Source organism: Rhinolophus sinicus, linkage group LG03 (genome assembly GCF_036562045.2).
Source record: "Rhinolophus sinicus isolate RSC01 linkage group LG03, ASM3656204v1, whole genome shotgun sequence".
Lineage (NCBI taxonomy): Eukaryota > Metazoa > Chordata > Mammalia > Chiroptera > Rhinolophidae > Rhinolophus > Rhinolophus sinicus.
Window position 1 is genome coordinate 44,632,171 of NC_133753.1, and position 24,203 is coordinate 44,656,373.

The 24,203-nt window shown below is 43.2% G+C and overlaps 1 protein-coding gene across 2 annotated transcripts in view; it reads right to left on the reverse strand.

Moving 5' to 3' along the window:
• The window catches only part of MAP2K1 (mitogen-activated protein kinase kinase 1), a 70,700-nt gene that overhangs the window by 14,513 nt on the left and 31,984 nt on the right, over positions 1–24,203 (reverse strand). For both annotated transcript variants that reach the window (XM_019725605.2, XM_019725606.2), the window contains exons 2-5: positions 22,217–22,427; positions 20,810–20,956; positions 13,352–13,429; positions 12,742–12,793 (exon numbers count right to left, since the gene is read on the reverse strand). In XM_019725605.2, the coding sequence (XP_019581164.1) occupies positions 12,742–12,793; positions 13,352–13,429; positions 20,810–20,956; positions 22,217–22,427 (488 nt within the window). The remainder of the gene's footprint in view (positions 1–12,741; positions 12,794–13,351; positions 13,430–20,809; positions 20,957–22,216; positions 22,428–24,203) is intronic.

Sequence of the window (24,203 nt, forward strand, 5' to 3'; positions counted from 1 at the left end):
ACAGAAAAGGAGAGATGGAGGGTAGACGTAAGGGCCCCAGAGAAGCAAGCTGAGCAACACTTGGACACCACACTGGCTCATCTGTGACAAAGGCTGAATCCAAAAGTAAGATGATCTTGAATAAGTGAGAGTTAAAGGTTAAAGAGAAAAAAAAAGATTTTTAAATGGTGACTCTAGACTTCAAATGACCTCTTCTTAGCATCCCTGGTAGAGCCTTAATAACCCTTCTCTAAAGATGAAGAAACAGAAGGGAAGGATAGTTGACCCGAAAAGTCACAGAACAGTCTCAGAGCCACTTCCAGTCATCCACGGCCTCAGAGCTAATTAAGTAGCAAAGATAATTAAAATTCAGAGAAAAATCCCAAACCTTTCGATTAGCATGAGCTGTAATCTCTTTTTCCCACCCAACCTTCCCCAAGAGCATTAAACAGAAGCTCCAGCGTCCTCCCCTGACTGCCTTCTCCCAGCTAAGGGGAACGGATGCAGCTAAAAGACTGGGGTGGGAGGATGGGGGGCCCAGCAAACCCAGCCAACCTAGGCAGACACCACAATAGCTATGGGTCATTGAGCACCTACCAGGCCAGGCCTTTTAAATATATTGTCTTCTTTAATCCTCACAAAAATAGTGTGAAGCAAGCATTATAAACCCTTGTGTGCAAATAAGAACACACTGAGGCCCAGAGTTATCGGTTAAGATTACACTAACGGCAGAGGATGGAGAAGAACTCAGAGAGTCTTGATTGATTATCCAGAGCAAACGGCAAACCACAGTGAGCTGTACTCCAAAGTTTCAGAAAAGCCATTTATTAAGTTGTAGGTGAAGGTGGTCGAAAGGCACCGCTTGCAGTTATAAGATAAGCAAGCCCTGGAGATGTAACGTACAGCAAGCACGGTGACTACAGTTAACAATACTGTATTGTATACTTAAAATTTGCTAAGAGAGATCTTAGAAGTTATTATCACAAGAAAAAAATTGTAACTACGTGTGTTGATGAATGTTAACTAAACTTATTGTGGTGCTTATTTACAAAATATGTACATATAGCAACTCTGTTATACATCTAAAACTAATACAACGTTGTATGTCAATTATATCTCAATTTTTTAAAAGTTGTGGTTGGGGAAGGGGATCACTCCTGTTGTACAGATGGAACAAGCTTAATCTGGGAGAAGGATGTGACTTGGGGTAGGTTAAATTCCTTGAAATCTGCTTGAGAGAGAAAATAACTCCCTGCTCTGGTTTAGTAAGTGAGCGCTTCCTGCTGGGCTCCAGCTCGTTATCCTCCCTGACAAGTCTGACTGCGAGACGCAGCGGGAACTAGAGGTTGTTTCCCAGCTCCTTCTGACTAACAACTGAGTTCAACAGGGAGCCTTCCCAGGAGCAGGAGCAGGTGCCAGGTCCTAACAAGCAGCTATTTTTATCTCTCTTCACTTTCAAGATTTTTGCAACTAGGGAGTTATTTTCTCTCACAAGCAGACTTCAAGGATTTTAACCTACCCCAAGTCACATCCTTCTCCCAGATTAAGCTTGTTCCATCTATATAACATGAGTGACCCCCTTCCCCAACCACAACTTTTAAAAAATTGAGATATAATTGACATACGACGTTTGGATTAGTTTGGGATGTATAACAATGAGTTGCTCTATGTACATATTCTGTAATAAGCACCACGATAAGTTTAGTTAACATTCATCAACACACATAGTTACAACTTTCATTTGAAATGCTTTCATTCTCTACTCTGTGCGCTCCTCTCTGCAAATTCACCGCTCACATCTAACCCAAAAGGCACACAAATGTTGACAATTAAACATGAGATGATGTTGCAAGAGTCAGTATTTGGTTTTCATCAGTACAAGCCATTCCAAGAAATGGTCTAAATTTTAAAAATAGGATGTAACAAAAGCTAGAGGAAAACTATAAGGGTTACACTACAGAGAGACAGAAAGAGGGGAACCAAAGGAAAGAGGGGCAGTAAAGGAAAAAGCTTATGGGTCCTAGATCCCCTGATCTCTCATTTCTAATGATGCATACTTGTCAGAGCAGCCCAATTTAACATACAGAAATTAAGGCTCAAGTGAAGTCCCTTGCCAAAAGTCATAAAACAACCTTTCTCCTAAAATATCTGCCTTAAAGCAGTGTATTTCCCTCTCCAGACTGTCTAGGCTATTTCAGAAGACAAGCAGATACTCAGTCTATCACAAAGCCAATCAACCACCAGTGGGCAGGAAAACAGTGGTGGCTAAGCTAACTTGGATAGTCATCATCTGCTACTCAAGAAAGGAAAACCAGCTAAAAACCTATTTTGACCTGCTGAAGACAGTCTGCTCAGCAGGAGACGGGAAAAAGAAAGACAATGGAAAAGAGAAGGTAGAGCCAGCTGGAGATCCGTTCATTTTAAAATGAAGAGTGGGAGAGAATTTCTAGGAAATGTCACTGGGTTTATGGTGATCCAAGCTCCACCAAAGCAAGGCATTGCCATGTGTGCCTGGGTCACAGCTCAGCATGATTCACCACAGAAGTCTGGAAAGGAAGTCAAGAGGCCGCTCCCCAGACATTCCTAGCTTAGCTTGGGACAAGTCCCTGAAAGAAGCACTAAAAGAGTGTGATTGACAATTTAAGGACAAATGTAAGCAAAGTAACGATGTTCCTCGTGTAGTCTACAAAGAAAAACCCTCTCACCCCCCCACCCCCCCACCCCCACTCATTTGGAAGAAGTGCTCTTTCTTCCAGCTGCTTCAGATGGAGACTGACCACCTCCGCCATGATGCTTCCCTAAAGGGAGCTGAGGAAGCCCTCTCCCTCCTCCAACTTCCCATCTGCTTTGCTTGAGGAGCTAGAGACAAACTCATCTAGAAGCCATAATCCATCGCTATGGATCTAGGAGCTGACATACTTCTAGAGAGAACGTGACGCTCACTTCTAACCAAGAGACCAGCATACTGGATTCCAGCTACTTACTAGCCACTCTCTGGTTCTCCCCATCTGTAAGGTGGGGCAGTCTAGACAGAGTTCAAAGGAATCAGCCTCCCTGTAGATTCACTGCCCCCTTGAGACTGTCACCACATGGCTGGGGGAGGAGACTGGTGAGCAAAAGAAGCAGAAGTGCAGCCAGGTGGCCTCCTGGACACCATGGCAACGTACGGATCAAGGCACAGACAACGTCCTCTGACACACCCACAGGGACTGCGCTCAGGACAGAACCCTGTGTGCAGCATCAGGGGCCACCCTTTCTGTCTCAGGGATGCCTGGCAACATGCCAGAAAAGGCCTGGCAGGCAGGACAGTGCTTTGAAAGGATTACAGAAGCTACTCAGAAACTCATTACATGTGAGTCTACTACCAACAGCTCGTAAAACAACAACAAAACAAAAACAAATGTGGCTGCTGCAGATCTTGCCTTTCTGTGCCAACAGGAAGTCTGAAGAGAGGAAGGTTTCAGACGTTGAAATCCTGACTATGGCTGAGGACCCAGTTCCTCTGGAGACGCCCCGCTGTTCCCAGACTAGGATCCAAAAATGCTCTTCTAGTCTCCAAGGAAGCTTTAATGTCATTCTGACCTGACAGCTCCCTGTTGTTATAACTCTTGATCCTGGGCAATAAGGAACTCTTTTGCAGTGCACTCCAAGCAGGCAGCCCCAAGGTACAAACTACTCCAGCTCTGAAGAGAGCCGTCTAGCTTGCTCCAATTATAGTCTGGCTCAAAAACCCAGGCTGGCTTTCTCAGCACCCTGCAGGCCCAGGCTACCAATACTTGGCGTAAAGATCTAGCAGGCTACACTCTGCTTCACCTGATAGAAGGGAAAGCAAAACAAGCTGAGGTAGAATTTAACACTGTTCTTAGCCAGTCACTGATCATCAGCCAGCAACCCCAAGGCAGGAATAATTTACGGGCTAAATTGTATGAACTCCACATTGATCTAAACCATGTAATGCTTCTCCAGGGTCTCCATCAAAATAAGACGTTGGTCATTAGAAGAATGGTCGTTAAGAAGAGTGGTGGACTGGAAATGCACATCACTGCTTTAAATGGACTGAATCAGAGCTGTATTCTAGTCCCTTCTCACCACCCACTCACACAGTCTATCTCACAGCCTAACCGCCTGGGCGTCAGCCTTGGATGAAGTGGACCTATGACCTCCTGCCACAGTAAATGGAAAGACTACACAGAAACCTTTGTAGTTAATTCCTGTCAGCGTTCCGGGGGCGGGGGGGGGGGGGGACCCTCTCCTACCTATGCCATCCATCACGTTTTCATCACGAACTTAAAGCTGAGTTTTGTGATTAAATTCTAAAGTTTCCTCAGTCAGAGGATTCTTCTTCCCCTGAACCCAGTGGTCAGGAAGCTTTTTCTATAAAGGCCCAGCGATCAAACATTTTAGGCTTGGAGGGCCACACGGTCTCTTTCACAAGCTCTGTCATTATAGCCCAGAAGCAGTTATAGACAACACTTACACAAGCATGCCTGTGTTCCAATAAAACTTAATTTACAGACACCAAAATGTGAATTGCACAGAATTATAACGTCACAAAATTCTGAAAAGGATTCTTAGCTTGCAGGCCATACAAAAACAGGCAGGCTGGGCCAGATTTGGCCTGCAGGCTGCCAGTTTGCCCACCCCTGCCTTGAGGGCTTAATTATTGTTTTGGTTTATGTTAGCAGTTTTTTGTCCTTCTGACCCAATGCTTTATAGTACTTATAATGGAAAAACTGGTTTTTTCTAATTTGCTTGCTTTCAGCATCCATTCCTCCTCCCCATCTTTAATAGAACCCCTTTTTTTCACTTGAGATATACTCCTCCTCCAACAAGTGTTTCTCCTGGGGTGTCAACCAAGACACCTCATCTATCCCACCACTGAGATGGGCCTATCACCCAGGATGGCCAACCAGACTACTCTAGTTCCCTGAACACAATGATTGGTCCAGGAGTGGGTGGGCACTCCAAGCAGAGCCAATCAGTAGTGCAAGCACTGATCTGGATACAGAGGAGAGTGGGCGGAGCTCTTTCTCAGGGAGAGAGAACAGTAAAGACTAGATGTGTGTGTGGGAGGGTGCGGAGGGGGGGGTGTTAGTGAGATCCATGCTTCCCCCAGTGAAGACAGTCAGACTAAAAGGAATCCCACACAATGAAGAGTAAAGCAGAGAGGTAAAGAGAGTCCTGAGACTGGCATTCGACCCCATAGTCATCCCTGCCTTCAGACCTCCTGGTAACCCAGGCCAATACATTCCCTCTTTTGATTAAGTAGCCTTGAAGTGAGTTTCAGACAAAACCAAAGAATCCTATCTAGTTATATCACGTCAGATTCTATTGAAAGTTGGCAGGGTAGTGACTCATGCAATAAACAATGACACTGGCTGTGTTCTACCAGGAGTCACACAGATATGTTTCTTTTCCACTGTTAGACTCTAAGCAATTGGAGGACACAATTCATTTGAGCCATCTGTATGCCCTCCGTAGTGATTCATCCAATACCATGAATTTGGTAAATATTCTATGAACATTTTACAAATACGAATTCTTTTTATTGGATGGGGGGAAGCAACTGTGAGAAAAAGGGCAAATAAAGATGTGCATGTTCCTATCCAGCAGAATGTCACCCAGAGATCTCACAGAAAACTTATACTCCCAGCGATGTCACAGATCTAATGCCCACCCCTGATCAACAGCCCACAAACCACATACACCAGGCTGAGACGCAGACTGCTTCACCCTTCGAACACACAGTGCAAATAAAACACAATGTCTGCAAAACGCCAGGACAGATCAGAGCGAACCAGTTTACCACGGATGAAATTCTGAACAGCTGGCCAGAGCTTCAGACAGTGGGAATATCAGCTGTGCTTGTCCTGCCCAAGAAGCCCTGCTCCACAATGACAGAGACAAATCACTGCAGGAATTGAGGGTGAGAACATACCTATCTCTAAGTTCCCATCCAGTGTGTAGGGAAATGTGGGAAAGCTGGCATGTGCACTCCCAAGGCGGTATACCTCACTAGAAACAAGACACACAGCCAGTTAGAGAAAGATAACTGAACAACTTTCAAGATGCCTCTACCAAGCTGTACCTAAATGGCACCTGAAAACAGTGTGTCTCCCCTCGAATACCATTATTGTACTTCCTCTTATTTAAAAAGTAATTTGTAAGTGCAGGAATGCCTAGTTTTGCATCACCAACATATTCCTAAAAAGCAATGTTTGAATCGAATTAATGTGATTTGCTTGCCTTTATGAAGATTCTATGAGAACTTGTATTTGAAACATCATGTTGTAGTGTTTTTAAAAAGCAAAGAATTGCCCCCAGAGCAACTTGTGTTATAAATTACTTTTGTACACTAGTTTTCCTTAGAGTGGGCACACCTAGAAATCTCTTTCACCTAATTTAAAATCAGTGTCACCTCTGCATGCTAGATTAGGTAACAGGGAGCCAACCTGCCTCCAACACTCAGAGGAGGGGATGGAGACTCGTGATACCTGCATGATTGTTGTGGGAGTAGATGCTCCGGAGGCACTGACCCCTGAGCCCTCTGGGAGGTGACTGAGCCTGAAGTCCATCCCCCCAGTGACGCTAAGCGGGCCAATTGGCCCACTAGCAGTCCCCTGTGGTAGGTGTGAACTCGGGACAGCTGCTTTTCTGCTTGAGTGACCCAGCTTCCCAACCAGAGCGGCCCTAGTCCCTATCCGACAAAGTCTATGGGTTCAGCTTTTCAAAGGATTCCCTGAGCTTTCCCAGGATCCTTCTAGCGAGTAAGTTTTGAGAAGCTTAAACCACATTAGGCTGGTTTCTGTTGCTGGTAATCATAAAAGCCTATGCCAAGTCATCTGCTAAGCAGCAGCTAATGTTTATTAAGTGCCCATTATGTGAGCACTATTCTAAGGGCTTTGTAGGCATTATCTCAATTAATTCTCACAACCTTTTAGGTAGGCTCTATTTTCTCCATTTTCCTGAGGTTTGGAGAAGTTAAGTAACTCACCCAAGGCTACACAGTAAGTAAACAGTCGGGATTCAAACTTTTATCACTGTGACAGCATGAAAGAACTTGTCATAATATTTTGTAGCTCCTCCCAACAAGAGGTAGAATCAGTCACTCTACTCTGAATCTTGGCTTGACCACGTGGCTTGCTGTAACCAACAGGACAGTAACAAACCTGAGATAAGCAGAGGCTTACGCGGTGCTGGAGTATTGGGATTACCCTCTTGCTACTGAAACCCTAAGACCATCGTGGGAAGGAAGACGCAAGGGCGTTAGCCTCCCAGATGATGTAAGAAAACGGGGAGATCGGCCCTGCCAGCCTACAGAATTGTAGAAAGGAATAAACTGTTGTTTTAAACTACTAAGTTTTGAGGTGGTTTATTACACAGCAAAAGCTAATTGAACTAATCACTAAGCTATCGCCAGCAAATCAGTATCAACAGCAGGGATAAGTAGAAATTTGGAGCAGAGAAAAAGCCTTTTTATACTTCCTCATTTTTTCTCAAGGACAGAATGAGAAGAACAGCGTTTACATTTCATCAGGAAAGAATATATTTAGAGCAGAGGAAGAATTTACTGGCAGCGAGGAGGCCTAAAGACAGAAGCAGGGAGACGCCCTCTCCTTCTCACCCTAACTCAGGTTTCCAGGACTCATCCATTCATTGTGCTTCTTGCTCAGGAGCCAAGTGGTGCAAGAGAACCATTCCACAGGCCAGGCCTCACAGCCAACTCTTTCAGAACTTCTGGAGAAGCCCCCCACACAGCAAGAGTCTGAAGAGCTAATAAGCAGCCAGGCCAGGTCGGCCTGCATACACATGCTGCTCACTGGGGCAGAAGTCCTTCTGGTGACTTCCCCCTTCTTGGCTGGGTAAGTAGTGAACTCTCCACCAAAGACATCTGTCCAGAGACCTGTCTGGCTCACAAAGTAGCTCTTCATGCCAAAGAGTAATAACTGGTGGAGCCAGACAAGAAATTCCTGGGAAAGTGGGGGAGCACCAGGCTGAAAAGAAAAGCATGCGGGTTATTCCAGGAATGAGCTGAGACCTTCCTCTCTAAAATGGAAATCAAGTTAGAGCTTTCCATCAAAACCACAGAGAAGGCACATGGTAGGAAAAAAACACAGGACTAGATTAATGACTGTGTTACGAATAGGAGACATGAGTTCCTGGCCCAGTTTCACTGCTAATTCCTGTGTGTTCCAACAAAAAGGTATTCACACACCTACCCCTTTAACAACTCTTTAAGGAGGAGCTATTTTCTGCAATTATGTTAGGGACTGGAAAAACAAAGATGAATCAGACATGGTTCCTGATTTGAGGAAACCCAAAGCCTACCAAGAGAAATATATAAACTCTGTGAGCTTTGGTTTCCACAAGTACAAAATAGGAAAAATATACCTATCTCACAAGGTTGTTTGAACAAAAATAAGTACCATAAAGCACATAATATGGTATTTGGTATGTAATAGGTCCTCAATCAATAATGACCATTATTTATTACAATAAGAAAGAAACGGACACTGTGTCAAAGGAATACAGAGGAAGCGCACTTAACGGGCTGGTTCATGGGAAAGCTTCTCGGAAGAAGAGATGGCTGAGCTACTCATAACATTATTACTGTTAGCTAATATTTATTAATGATTTATACGACAGACTATTTAACTCTCAAAATTATATGAAGTATGTTATTGTTCTTTGGCATGACTTGTCCTCAATTACAAATGAATAAACAATTCAGAGAGTTTATACACCCTTTGATGTAAGCAAGTCAGGATTTGCACTTCCACTGGCCGATGCCCCAGCCACAGTGCTGTACTTAAGGGATGAGCAAAGGTATGATGAGTACGAGGGGAGGGGTGGGGATCAGAAAGGAGGCATTCCCAGGAAAGGCAGGAGGAGGAGCACACGAAGGTGCAGTGCCTAAAAGGAACTTAATCTCACTCAGTCTCAATTTCTTCACAAATTACATAAAGGAATAAGGAAGGCAATTAGCATCTGTTAGGCTCTTCTATATGCAAAACACTTTGCCAGTTGCTTTCTTTTGTGACATCACAAATCCTCACAGCAACCTAGAGCAGGCATGAGGACTCCATTTTATGCCTGATGTAATAATGGCTTTACTCCGGCAGAGCCTTCTAACGACACTGACCTCATGGGTACCTCTCAGTGCAATTCCGTATGTCCACTGCAGCCCTAGCACACGGCCCCATGCTCAAGAAGTGTTCCTTCTTCTCCTTTCAGCTACTCCTATTTCCCAGAAATAAATACACTAAAATATTCTAACATGGAACTCAGAGGTCTTAAAAAACCATAGATTAAGGGCCATAAAGCTACTGGGAGACTGCTGTCCCCTCATGCCACACCATACTTCCTACTGATACTTTCTTAACTGCCAGTGAAAAGAGGACAAAATGGTAGCCGTTTTGCTGCAGGAAGAAAGCAGAGGCTTTCTATAGTTTTACTTTTTAAGTATATGATTGATGCGTTTTGTTTTGTTTTCAATAAATTTTATTGGGGAATCTTGGGGAACAGTGTGCTTCTCCAGAGCCCATCAGCTCCAAGTCATTGTCCTTCAATCTGGTTGTGGAGGGCACAGCCCACTGGCCCATGTGGGAATCGAACCGGCAACCCCGTAGCTCAGGGCTCACGCTCTAACCAACTGAGCCACCCGGCCGCCCCTAATTGATGTATTTTGAAAAAATGTATACATCTGTGAACGCACCATCAAACTGAAGATTTAATATTTTGATTACTCTAGAAAGTTCCTTCATGACCATTTGAAGTTAATTCTCACTCTACCATTTCCGGTTTGATGGGTTGATGATTTAATTTTCAAAGAAACTATCAAACTGTTTTCCAAAGTTGTCATCCCTTTCCCTGGCTACTTTTAAGAATCTCTCTTTATCACTGGTTTTCAGCAACTTGACTATGTTTTTACTTTTCGGTTTTTTACAGCTTTGTTGGTATATAATTTTTATACAATAAATAAATCCATATAAAGTATATCATTTGATGAATATATATGACATCACCGCAATCAAGATTAGAAACCTATCTATCACCACTAAAAGTTTCCTCATGCTCCTCTGTACTTCTCTTCTTCCCCTTCCCTCATTCTCCAGGCAACCACTGATTTGCATTTTGTCACGACAGTTTGCAATTTCTGGAATTATATAAATGGAATCACATTATGTGCTTTTTGTCTGGCTCTTTCACTGAGCATCATTCTTTGAGGATTTACCCATATTGTTCAATGTATCGGTGGTCTTTGTATTGCTAACCAGTATCCTATTTATGGATATACCACAATTTGTTTATCCAGTCAACTGTTGATGGACATTTGAATTGTTTCTAGTTTTGGCTATCACAAATAAAACAACTATGAACATTCACATACAAGTCCCTGACTGGACATATGCTTTCATTTCTTCAGGGCAAATCCTGGGAGTGAGATGCCTGAATGTACAGCAGATACATGCTTAACATTTATGAAACAGATAAGCTGTTTTCCAACATGATGTACCATTCCAATAAAATGTACCATTTTACATTCCCACCAGCAGTATGTGAGAGTTCCAGTTGCTCCACATACTCAGTACCATAGGGTCAGTCTTTTTAGACACCGGGTGTTTTGTAATGTAATTAAAACCACAATGAGATTTCCCTAATAACTAATGACGTTGAATACCTTTTCTTGTGCTTATTTGCCATTCATGTATTTTCTTTAGTGTCTGTTCAAATCTTTTACCCATTATTTAATTGGGTTGTTTATCTTTTCATTATTAAGTTGTAAGAAGTCTTTATATATTCTACATAAAGTCATTTGACAGATACACTTTTGCCAATATTTTCTTAGTCTGTGGCTGGCCTTTTTGTTTTTATCACTGTCTGTTGAAAAGCAAATGTTTTTAATTTAGATGAAGTTGAATTTATTGATTTTTCTTTTATAGTTTGTGCCCTTTGTGTCCCATTTAAAAACTCTTTGTTAAAACACAGGTCACTAAGATAGTTCCTTATGCTGCTTTTAGTTTTATAGTTTTAACTCTTTTCCAGTTAGGCCTATGATCTACTGAGAGTTAATTTTTGTGTATGGTATGAGGTTAGGTTTGTGCATAGGATATCCAATTGTTCCAGCATCATTGGCTGAAAAGATCATTCTTTCCTTACTGAACTACATTGTAATCTTTGTTAAAACTCAACTGACTATATATGTGTGTGTCTATTTCTGAATTCTTCATTCTATTTTATCTATTATGTTTAGCTTTATACCTATACAACAATGTACTGATTACTATATCTTTATAACAAATTTTGAAATCAGGTAGTGTAAGTCCTCCAACTTTTTTAAAGTTGTTTTGGCTATTCTATGTCCTTTGCATTTCCATATAAATTTTAGACACAATTCGACAATTCTATAAAAAAAGGATGCTGGGATGTTCAATGGGATGGCCTTGAATCTATAGATCAATAAAAGCAAAACTGGCACGTTAACAACACTAATGATGGTGAAGGTTGCACAACAATCTGAACGCATTTAACACCACTGAACTATACACTTAAAATTGGATAAAATGGTAAATTTTATGTTATGTGTATTTTACCACAATTTAAGAAAACAAATTTTAATGAAGAAAATGTCTTCTAAAATTTAGAATGTACCACCCAACGTATGGCCACTCGTAAGCTGGCCAGTCAATTCCACCAGTCCTCTCCAGTCCTCTCCAGTCCTCTCCAGTTCTCTCCAGTCCTCCTCCACCCTCCCTCTTTACTCCTGTCACTGTTAGCACACTGCAGCTGATGTGACATGGTCGAGAGCACTTTCTGTTTTTCTTTCCTCTGACTTCATCTTTTTTTAAAATAAACTTTATTGAGGTATAATTTATATTTTAAAAAATGCAGCTACTTTAGTGAAAAGTTTGACTTTTGATAAATGCATATACCCATGTATGTATCACCATAATCAAGATGTAACATTTCCATCACCCCAAAATGTTCCCTCATGTTCCTGTGAAGTTAATCTCTCCCTAGATCCTCAGGCAACCACTGATACTTTTTGTCACTATAGATTCATTGTTGTTTTCTCTGTGATTTTATATAAATGAAAACGGTTCGTACTCTTTTGTGCTGGGTTTCTTTCATCCAGCATAAATGTTTTTGAGATTAATCAGCTGTTATGTGTATCAGTAGCCTGTTCATTTTTATTGCTGACTACTATTCTATTGTATGGAGATACTACAATTTATTTATCTCTTTGCCTATTGAAGCACATTTTGATTGTTTCTACAATGAATAGTTGCTTTAAACATTTGTACACGAGTCTGGGTGGACATATGTTTTCATTTATCTTGGATTAATATCTAAAAGTAGTATGTCACATGGCAAGTGCATGTATACCTTTATTAAAACAAACCAGAGTTTCTTTTATAATCAAACTCACATCCAGTCAGTTAGTCATGACTTTGGGCCTATGTAAAATCTACTCCGTGGCAGACAGTGACATCGGGGGCTGGGTAATTAAATCCTAGCTGAGCCTCTGGTCCGGGCTTGCTGCGCGACTATGCCTATCACAGCTTCAGGTATCAGGTGAACCACAGACCAAGAAGATGGTGGGACCTGCTGCTCCAGTCATCAAGCTAAATCGTCAAAGACTTGTAATAAAACTTAAAAATACTATTAAATGGCTTTTACACCAAAACACAAAAGAAGATGCAACAACTTCTAGATTTCAGCTAAAATTTTAAAAACAACAACTAGCAAGTAATTTCTTACCTCTATGCATAATCTTGTGCTTCTCCCTCAGATATGTCAGGCCTTTTATTACCTAGAGGAAAGAGAATGTAAAGATATGGAAAACTGAAATACTGGTGTATAGAAAATACTCAATGTCTCTATTTTAAAATGATCTAGAAAATATTCCACCTAACATTACAAATTTACCTTTTTTTACTTTTTATTTTGTTTGATTGTTTTAACCTGCCTTATCAAGAAACCATCTTTTTACATGGCATATAGAATATTATTTTTAAGTAAAATTGATTATTGCAAGTTTAAACAACATTAAAAAATACTTTGCTTGAATTCATTTCTTTCTAAACCTGAAATCTAGAAAGAGGCTTTCTGATATCACAAATCAGAATTCTTTTGGATACTCTTTCATATTTTTCAAGACAGATTTTAATATAGAAGTTACTTTTCCAGTTTAATGAGAGAGAGAACATTGTATCCAGAATCTAGATAGGGAAAATTCTAGTGAGTAAACCCCATTTTCTTACAAACTTCCCCTTTGATGACTTCCTAGCTTCCTCCCTTGTCCATTTCCTACCAACTCATTAAGTTATCAATAAGGGGACCTGGAAGAAAAACTTCACAGTATACTCACAGCAATGCTAACTTTTCCTAAAATTTGTTCAGGAATTCTTCCAGCTTTCTTCAGGACTTGATCCAAGGAACCCCCATCCTAAGAACAAGAATACCAGTCCATTTAGTGACTATGTTTCTAACTAGTGTTTTAAGTGTTAAACCTCAGGAGGAAAGTGAATCTCACAGGTGGCAGATCCTCCTAGAAGGGTACCCTTTGGTTTGTTCCAGATACCAAATGTCATATAAACGCAACACATTGTGGGGGCTATCAAATAACTAGTAACTCAAATCTTATGAATAATCATTAAATAAATTACTAATTCAGTGGCCAAACAAAGGGCTTGATTTGCACTGAACTGACAGCATAGTGTAGTGATTAGGAGGGCAGGTTCTAGAGGCAAACTGTCACTTTGAATCCCAACTCTTCTGCTTATTAAGGGACTTTGACCAAGATACTCAACTTATAAAATAGGGTTGATAATAATTGTAAGGCTATTATAATAATCATAAGGCTATTATAACTATTAAACAAGCTAAAACATATAAAGCACTAAGAACAATGTGTAGCATATAGTAAGAGCTCAATAAATGTTAACCATTTTATCACCATCATATAAGTCACAAATTTCATCTGGTATTATCCTAACAAATCATAATTAATAAACATTTTTAAAATGTCATGGAAAGCAATAAATTCTTTCCACGAATCCCACAAAGTGCCATGGGCTATGTTAGGTTCTATGGGAGACAGAGATGTGAAAAGGACCTAGTTCTTGACCTCAATAAATTTACAAACTAGTGCAGGAAATATATAAATCTCAATAAAATATAAACCTGAAATCTTCAAGAAATGCTTCACTCAGGGAACTCTAACATGTCAAGGCAGAAATAGGTTCATACCCTATGGCTTCAGGTGTAACCAATTATCAGCTGCAATTTAAAATTACCCCCAAAAGTAGAGAAAATTCCTGCAAACTCAGACTGATTTTCTAAAGTATCCTGTCTACACTAAGCAGTTACCATCTTCACTTATTTATTAATCACTTCTGTGTACAGCACAGGGATATGTAAGGAATTGGGATGGAAAAACCTATACATACATACAGAAAAAAAAAACACACTCTGCTTGGGCAGACAGGACCTATTCATAAAGAGGCAAGGCACCTTAAATCCTCCTCTGAAACAAGGTAGGGAACAACTGAATGCCAAACATTGCTACAGGTGCTCAGAGGAGAAGCAATTCCTGCACAGAGTGGCTGAGGGAAGGGCTCACAACAGGAGTGATACAGAAGCTGAACCCTGGAGGTGGCAAGACCAGAGTGATGTTCCTTTCAGAATCACCAGGGCCCTACAATGTAACCATGGAATGCAAGGTCACAGAACAACACGTAACATGATGAACTAAAGAAGGACAAAGAAAAATCCCATTTTTATAAAAGTGGAAGTGTGTGTATGCTCACACAAAACCAGAACATCAAAACTGTTATCAATTGTTATTTCCAGGTGAGGTAGTAAGACTATCAGGGATTTTTGTTGTATGACAGGTTCTTCTTTGGGCTTTTCTATTGTTTATAAATTTTCTACAATGAATGTTTTACCCTTTTTAATGATGAAACTCATTTATGAAAGTGAAGAATTAAATCCTTAAATTAACAGTTATTTACTGAGTACCCATTTTGTGCAAAGGCACTGTTAGGTAGATACAACAACGACTTTCTTTGTAAAGGAGGTGAGAAAATAAGTAAGATTCATTCAGGGATATAGACTCTCAGGAAATGTTACCTAAACAATGCTAAAAATAGATTATCAACTTAAATATTCTATGCTGATAAGAGGATAGTTTGGGCCAATCATTTTCTGTCATGTCAACTCTGGATCATGGATGCTGATAGAAAAAGAAATGAGTACAGGTGTGGATCCTCAAAATGCACACTAACACCCCTGAATATGTCTGCCTTCTTATCATAATAAACTCCCCAGCACAACTACCTAATGGTGGGTCAGTCCACCACGGAGCATGATAGAGGAGTCCAAAATTCAACCTAAAAAATCAAACATGCTATAATCTCCACACAGATACAAGAGTAGAATTATGAATCTAGAACCAAAGAGAACTCCCCTGTAAACACACTTACTTTCCAAGAGCCCTTCTCAGGCTGAGGCTTGAGGCATCCTACAAGCCTGGCTCCCTTCGGGATGCCACAGGCCCCTGGTGGCCAAGTCAGGACACCACCACAGCTCAGGTAACCAAACCCAAGTCAGAGTCAGCCAGCTCCTAGAAATCCCTAGCACCTCTCAATTCCCTTTACTGATGGAAAGAGGAACTCCAGTGCAGAAAGTTGCGGGGCCATTTCTACTTTGCTTCGAACTGAATGTGGCTTCAGGTCCTTGTTTGAACGGCTTTGCCTAATTCTCAGGGAGGACTTCAATCACGGTAACAAAACGATTGTGTCAAAAGCTGATCCAAATGAAGTAGAAACGCTAACCTTGTGGTTCTCAGGTTCCATAGCCGAGGAGAGAGGGCAGCTCCGCTAACTGTCTTGGTTTACACTTCCCCTGGGAGCTGTGCTGAACACTTGTTAAAAAAGAAGAAACCTTGGCTCTTTTCCCTTTAACCTCCTTCTGTGCTATACGCAGTTACAGTGTGAACAATGGAATTAGCAAGATTCCAGAAGCATGAACCACAGTTAGAATCACCTAGAGTTGCCTGCAACTCACCTCACAACCTTTTAATTCTACTTCACTGTTGCCAAGGACCTGCCTTCACTGACTAAAGCTGCTGAAATTGTGCTTATTTTTAGAAGCCGATTATTAACTAAGTCAATGGTGCTTTTGTGAAGGTTTTCTATAGGAGAGACAAATGCTTTATGGGGGGGAAAAAAAAGAGCTCAAAAGCTTTTACTTCTGCATGAGAACCATCAACCCTGCGTCCCCCGTCCCCTTGCTGCCCAGCGACCACCAGAGCAGGAATCTAGTTTCCCAGAGACAAGAGCATCCCTGTTCTGATCAGGGAGCACTCATCTACCCCGGGGGCTCAAAATGCAGCCTGGGCAGTGCACACACAGCTTAATTCTAGGGAAGTCAGCCCCTGGCCAGTGCTATAGAAGATGGGGCTCAATGAATGCTGATGACACAAATTTACTTCAAAGTGCATCCAAAAAATGATTTAAACAATGGATAGCGGGACAATATGTGGTAAAGCAAAATATGGCAAAATGTTAACTAAAGAATCTAGGTGACGGGTTTACAGTGCACATTATATAATTCCTTCAACTTTCCGTGTGTTTCAAATTTTCATAATAAAGTGTTGGGGTAAAATGTTAATGACAAAGAATATCACAAAGACTGTGACACAGAAAGGACCAAAGCACCTCAGAAGCTGGGATATGGTTAATGAACAGAGCTCTGCATGTCAACACCTTCGAAATGTGGCAGCTGAGGTCAAGCAGAAATCCACACGAGAAGTAGCAGCCAGCAGTCAAGTCAGCCTCCCGTCGGGGTGGCGGATGCAGCTCTCCAGCAGGAGGGCCTGCTCAGGGAGAGTGTCCAGAAAGCCACTCTGGTCCTCAAGGCTGCTTGGACTTCAGGCCACCAGTGCTTCCCTACAGGGTCCCGTCTCTGGCAGCTCTGAGCCTTTCCGGTAGGAGTAACAGACTGTTCCAGCTGCCGTGGGAGACTATATACACCCAGGCACAGACTCTGCCCTATCGCCGACTCCAATGACTCTCCCACTGAGCCCAGGCCTGACTATGCCTCCCCATCCTTGCTTCCCTCCTTGTCGTTCAACACCTATCACCTAATAGATGTCAGACGCTGTGCTTGGCCCTCAAAAGGGTTTGGCCCTCCCAGCCTCTGACAGCCAGTTTTCCAGGCTCAGGCTCCCCAGGGTAATTCCAGAGATACCTTCTGCTTCAGGAACTTGTGTGGGAGGACCTCACTATTCCCACAGAGCCAAATCCATTGAGGGGGAGAGGGAGGATTGACCTGCAGATACTGGAAATGGGCCAAGAGAATGGGAAACCAGCCCTGGTCATGTCCTGTCATCTTCTCCTCCTGGAGGGGAAGGCTGGAAGGATGGGGGTGGGACAGGGCAAGGGGTACAAAGGTCAGGATCAAATCTATGAATCCCGAGTGAACAAAGGAGGATTCCAGAATGGCAAAGCCTCAAAACAAGACAATTTAAGATAAATAAAAAAACTGTCCCCCACATGGCAAGAGGCCACATAAAGCTAATAAAAAAGATTCCAGGAAGGTCTGAATAAATGAATAGGCTCCTGCCTATCAACATTTGGGGCCTAATCATAACCTCTGAAGCTAGCACCCTAGAGTTCAACCACATTCGCCCCATAAATAGCCTCCTGGTTCCCATATTAAATGGAGAATTCTGGGTGGCACAGACTTGGAGGAAAAATTTTCCGATGGTTCAGAAAACAGCAAGTATGAAATGACACATACCTGATGCTCAGAAGCCCGTACGTCCACAATGGCACCCCTCACTCGAGGGAGCCCAAGAACACAGCCATCCAACTCTAGCGGGGCAGAGATACTGTTCTCAATGTTTTTATCCCCTCAGCAGTTCACATGGCACCTTGACCTTGCACATAACAGACACTGAAAATAAGTGTTTGTGAAGCCGAACCCATGTTGATTAATGTAAATCCTGACGAGCTACAAGTGCCAAAAACCATAGAAACACAGGCTGCTAACACGGAGAGGATTCCCTACAGAAGACCTGGCCCAAATACTTCTTTGCAGAAATGAGAAAATCCTGAGTGTATGACTTGCAAAAGGTAATGGAGAGAGTATGAAATTGAAAGAAAGCAAACAAATTAGACACTGGTTGGAGTTCAGCACAGAACACTGGTTATGTGACTTAGGCTAACTGCTAAACCTGTCAAGCCCTTACTCTCTCCATCTGCCATATGGGGTGAAGGACAGGGAATGGAGTCAACAATCCATCTCACATGACAAGGCTGATGTGATTAATAACTTACATAATGTGAAAAGGACTCAGCAAGCGGTGGAAGATGCAAAAGCCAGTTGCTTTTATGTCTAGTCATGCCACCACCCACCTTCCATTATTTTGGTGAGACCTAAGAGGAAAGAAGGCTACTCCCATCTTTCCTGTCATTGGCTTATCACCATCACTTCCACCTTCTCTCCTAGTTTTCCTGGCCCTCCACTGCCATATACACATAATCACCCAAAACTCTTGGCCTAGAGCTAGAAAACCAACCACCATGAGCACAAAGGACACAACAAACCCAAAGGATAAAGAAAAGCCCCCTCCCCCAGCCTCACCCCACCAACAGAAAGCCAAGACCCAAGTGAAAAATAATCAGCACCCCAGGCCCGGGCTAGGAGCAAGCCAGAGTGTTCACGTGCTTCCCACAGACACTGCTCTGCTCTCGTTGAAGCAAGAGGGAATAAACACTTTCTCAGTGACCCAGAGACACGCAGATGTTTTCAGGATCCATGTTCCACGTAGAACCTGCCAAAGTCGGCAGATGCCTGCAAGAGTGTGCATGGCACTTCTGTATCATTAAAATAGACATTTAAAATAATGGGGACCAGCAAGGGACAAACCTCTGAAGGAGGGTTCTCCTGGAGTTTATTCCAATCAGGCACCGTGGCTCTCATTCCAGAGGCCAGGGCAGGTCTAAAGAGTCCGGAAGGAAGTGGAGAAGTTGCTGAGGGACACTATGCTGGACTGAAAGCACAGCGGTCCTGATGCAGAAGACTCAGTCATGTCAGCCTTTTATCTCTGAACGGTCCATCCCAGTGAGAATAAAGCAAAAGCTAATGATTACAGAAGATGTGCTGTGAGCCAGACCGTGCTGGAAGACTTACACCTATTATTTTAATTAAGCCTCACCACAAAGAGACAGGTATAATAATGGCCATTGTACAGATGAGGAAACTAAGAATCAGAAAGATAAAGAAGAAAAAAAGAAAGACAAAGAAACTTGCCCAAGGTCATGATGAGATGGTGACAATCCGTAAAAAAAAAATAATTGTTAGCACCTGCTGTGTGCCAAGACTATTCTGGGCTTTGGAGGCTCAGTGGCAAACAAGGTTTTTGTGGAGAAGAGACATATGAATAAACATCTGATTCCAAAGTCCCCTGTGCCATGCTACCTAATGGGAACAGAAACAAATAGCAGCCATGAAGCCCAACTCTCTGTCTGAAGTTCTAGGCATCAAGGAGGAAACAGGCCCCAATCACTACCCCGGGGATTAATCAAAACACAGGCACTGGGGTCGGACGGCATCAGTTGAAGTTCTACCAATGCCACTTAGTATGGCCGTGGGTAAGTAATTCCATTTCTCTGAACCTATTTCCTCATTTGTAAAATCAAGGTGATGTATCCACCCATGAAGATTGTTGTGAAAATGCAATAAAACATTAATTTGCTTAGGATGTGTTTGATATAATACAGACCCAATATATATCAGTTTATCGTTATTAGTATTGCTAACAGTGTTATTGTTGTTATCATTACCGTTAGTCACTGGGAAGAGAAAAAAGGTTCTCCAGGCAGTTAATGGTAAGACGACTGGCAGCTCACATATATGTGATTAGCTCACAATTGCCCTCACGTGCCCTCTCTGTTGTGTGTCAAATGGGATTAGTTCTCTACACGCCCAAAGAAACCCTTCAGGCCGCCCGCGAAGCAGATTATAAACTCTCTGAGGGCAGGGACGGTCTCACTCATCTACATAACCCCGGAACCGTGTGCCTAGCTCACAGCATTGCATATTATAAATGGATTAACCAGATTTTACCTATAGCAAAATCTTGGGGTCAAGAAAACTGGGAAATGTGCTCCAGGCACATCCACTAGGGGTAACTGGTTGCCGTCACCTCTCTTTGAAGAGAGCCAGGGACCTAGGCAGGAGGCCTTTCATCATTTGGCTCGTCCAATTTCTACAGTCAGACTTCCCAGATGACCAAGACAGAATGGGGACCCAAGGGAACTAGCTGGTCAGGTCACCTCTCAGAGCGAAGATTAGATGAGAGCCACTGTCATGCAGGGTGTCATGCGGGGTCTCAGCTCCCGCACCCCACATAAGAATGCAGGATATGGTGAGGCCAAAAAGGAACACCCACGGAGCCATAGATAGGGGAGTCATACCACTATATTCTCGCTGGCGGCTGGGTTGGAGACACAGGAAGCAGGAGCCACACTGTTTGCAACCCTCACTGCGCCGCTTGCCAGCTCAGCCACCATCTTCTTGCTAGCCGCCATTTGATGCTAGCGTAGCCACAGCAGTTATATTAGTGGCCAATGGCTCACTGGTTTCAGCTGACGGCCAACTAGCCACAGCTGATGGCCATGCAATCACAGTTGATGGCCATTTACTACCTGAGCCAGCACCTTTCCACGCGAGGCCGAGAGCCTAGAAACTGCATTCCCGGCTCTGTCCCCACAGCCACCCAAGCCCAGGCTCCAGAGGCCACCAGGCCGCCACATACCATGTGCTCCATGCAGATGCTGATCTCGCCATCGCTGTAGAAGGCGCCGTAGAAGCCCACGATGTATGGGGAGTTACACTCATGGAGAACCTGCAGCTCCCTTATGATCTGGTTCCGGATTGCAGGTTTGATCTCCAGGTGAATTAGCTGAGGACAAAAAGGTGGGAGGAAGAGAGGCTTTAAAAATATATGGATATATGGATGGATGGATGGATGGATGGATGGATGGATGGGAGCTTTCTTAAAAGCTTAAGCTCTTAAAAGTAGGAGGAGAGGAAACAGGCAAGTTTTAACAAAAAGTTTCTGCCAAAAAGTTACTGAGTACCAACATACCAAGGCAGGTGTTGGCATTTGAGGAACTGTAACCAGAGGAGGGCCAGCTGTGCCTGTGCTCCTGGGAGCCAAGACTGAGAGAGGGCTCACGCCTCCCAGAACAGGGCTGAATGGCGCGCTTCCTCCAAAAGGACCCATGAAGCAGAGAGATGAAGGGAAAGTGGCCTCGAGGACTTGGCTACTAGTCAAGGGCTGTAGGAGTAGAAGGAAAGGAGGAAATGGCTGTGCTGACCCGAGCTGCCCAAGAGATTTCTCTTTGACCTCAGGGGCCTAATGTGGTTGAGATTTACTGAAGGCCTCAGGTGCCACCTGATAGCGCCCTAATTTGTCCGTTATTTCAGCCAGGGAGACAGGTGACAGACACAGGAAATGGTTCCCAAATAAGACTGAACTACAAAGCAGCACAGTGAGTGCCAGAGGGACATGGAGGCAGGTCCTCAGTGCAGGCTGGAGCCGCTAGAGAAAGCTAAACAAGAGTGAGCCCGAAGATACACACTGTTTGAAATGATGGCAGGAACAGCACAAGCAGAACTATGTGGACAGGAATAAACATGCTGTGCCGAAAACATGGAAAGGTCCCACGTCGCTGTATTCAGAAAGAGGAAAACCGTGGGTAGATGGGAAGGGAAATCCAGCTCAAAGAGCACATGGCATGGTGGGGATCTGAGATGTTACACTGCAGGGAAATGAGGGGGACCACCGGCAGGCTGGAGCATGGGGAGACAATTTGAAATGAGGGTTTTGTGCATCCCTGGGGCTGGGTAAATGCAACAGCTTCTCCTGTACTTGATAAATGACAAACATGCACTCTAGCATCTTTTCCAGAGCACACAGCAAGCTAACGAAGGGTCGCTTGCTGTTATTTTCCAGCCTCAGGACGGCATAAATACACTAACACATCATTAGTGTGTTTACCTATCATCTGATAGATAACATGAGTTGGAAATTCAAACAGCACAAAAGGTACTGAGTGAAAAGTCAGTCTTCCTTCCACCCTTGTCACCAGGCCCCCACGTCTTCCAAGAGATAACCCAATTACCCGTTTACCAAGCAAGCTTAATTCAGTGGCCTCACCTTTCTGGCCATGACCAGGCCGGATGGCTTGTGGGAGACCTTGAACACGACACCGCCATTGCCAGCACCCAGCTCACTGATCTTCTCAAAGTCATCATCCTTCAGTTCCCCCACCTTCTGCTTCTGGGTAAGAAAGGCCTCCAGGCGCTTCCGCTGCTGCTCGTCAAGCTCCAGCTCCTCCAGCTTCTTCTGCAAAGCCTCCAGGTTGGTCCTGTCCCAAAGCGGGGAACACAGGTCACTACTGTCACCAGAGAAGTACACTCAGAGAACGAGGCTGGGAGGGAGGGTTCCGTCTGCTACGGCTCTGCCCCCTTCCCTCCACCATCCCACACAATTCAACAACAGCAAGGCCTTGGTTTCCTCACATGCAAAATAACACGCTACGAGTCTACGCTACGAGAGGAACCGAAGAATCCACTATAATCCAAAATGAGCCACCTTAATTTGCTTTAAATCCCGAGCTTCAAAAGCCCCACTAGTGCTCTTAGTTGTATTGACACCATATACAAAATAACATCTATTTACTAAAACCACTAAACTAAAACCAAACCAAGTCATCAGAACAGGTTCTAAAGTGAATCACCACAGTAGAAACCCTTCTTTCCAATGTGATCGGGTCGGGAATCAGGTTAATCAAAATAAAGCACGAATCAGGGCGGCCGGATGGCTCAGTTGGTTAGAGCGCGAGCTCTCAACAAGGTTGCCGGTTCAATTCCCACATGGCATGGTGGGCTGCGCCTCCTGAAACTAAAGATTGAAAACAGCGACTGGACTTGGAGCTGAGCTGCGCCCTCCACAACTAGATTGAAGGACAATGACTTGGAGCTGATGGGCCCTGGAGAAACACTGTTCCTCAATAGTCCCCAATAAAAAATTTTTTTTTAAATAAATAAAGCACAAATCATAAAAAAAATACCTAAAATTTTTATTTTTGAGTAATACATATAAACGTGCACTCACTCACCCACCTTCTAACATAGGGCAAGGTCCTCTCTTTGTGTAAGGGTCCACGGGTAAGAGCCTCATGTTATCTTTCGTATATGAACCAGAACATAATACATTGTCTATCATTTCCAATTCCTGATTCTTTAAAGTGAAGTAAAAATGTAGACACTTATAGAATAATATCAGAATAAAAGTCTAATTGTTTTATGATTTCCCAAATCTTCATGCTCATCTAATGGAACAATAATGTTTTTCAGTGACTTGGAATTATTGTGTCTTTCCACACCTGGGTTCATAGGGGGCAAAAGAAAGAAAACCACCTCATTTTCAGCCATACTTCATCAGTCCATCTGATATTAAAATACATTACTTAACTCTAACACCAGCTATCACTGTACAAATGGCTTTGGGAACAAACTGGCTCTTGGTAAGCACATAATTCAACCAGTGGGTGCTGAAGGAGTGGGCAAAGCCGCAAGCAGCCTGCTAGCTGGGCATTCAGCCTGCTGCGGGCATCACTCGGTGTGTCTTACAGGAGAGAACTGAAAAGAGTTCATTACTCCAGGGAGTTCATTACGAAGAGGGTGTAAAGAGCGCTTCCACTATGTTTCATCTGATTTCAGTTCCTAGTCTAAGCAAACAACACAGGTGACAAGACAGGCCGCCATCACTCATCAGAATGTGGGTGCCCCCGTCCCCACACACATACACACCATTTCTGAGCTTGAATTCACACTCTTCATTCACACTCTCTTCCAATCTCCAGGAGGCAGGGAGATGGAGACCTAATGCCTCCCTAGTGTACGGAAGCTCCAACACTGCCTGACAAATAACACAGGACATGGGGCCGAAGAGGACACAAGGCTGATTTTACTTATTTTTCTCACTGGGTAACTTGGGGGGGAGGAAAGACGATGCTATGGACTGAACTGTGTCCCCCAAATTCGTATGTTGAAGCCCTAACGCCCAAATGTAACTATGCTTAGAGATAGGACTTTTAGGAGGTAATTAAGGTTAAATAAGGTCACGTAAATGGAGTCCT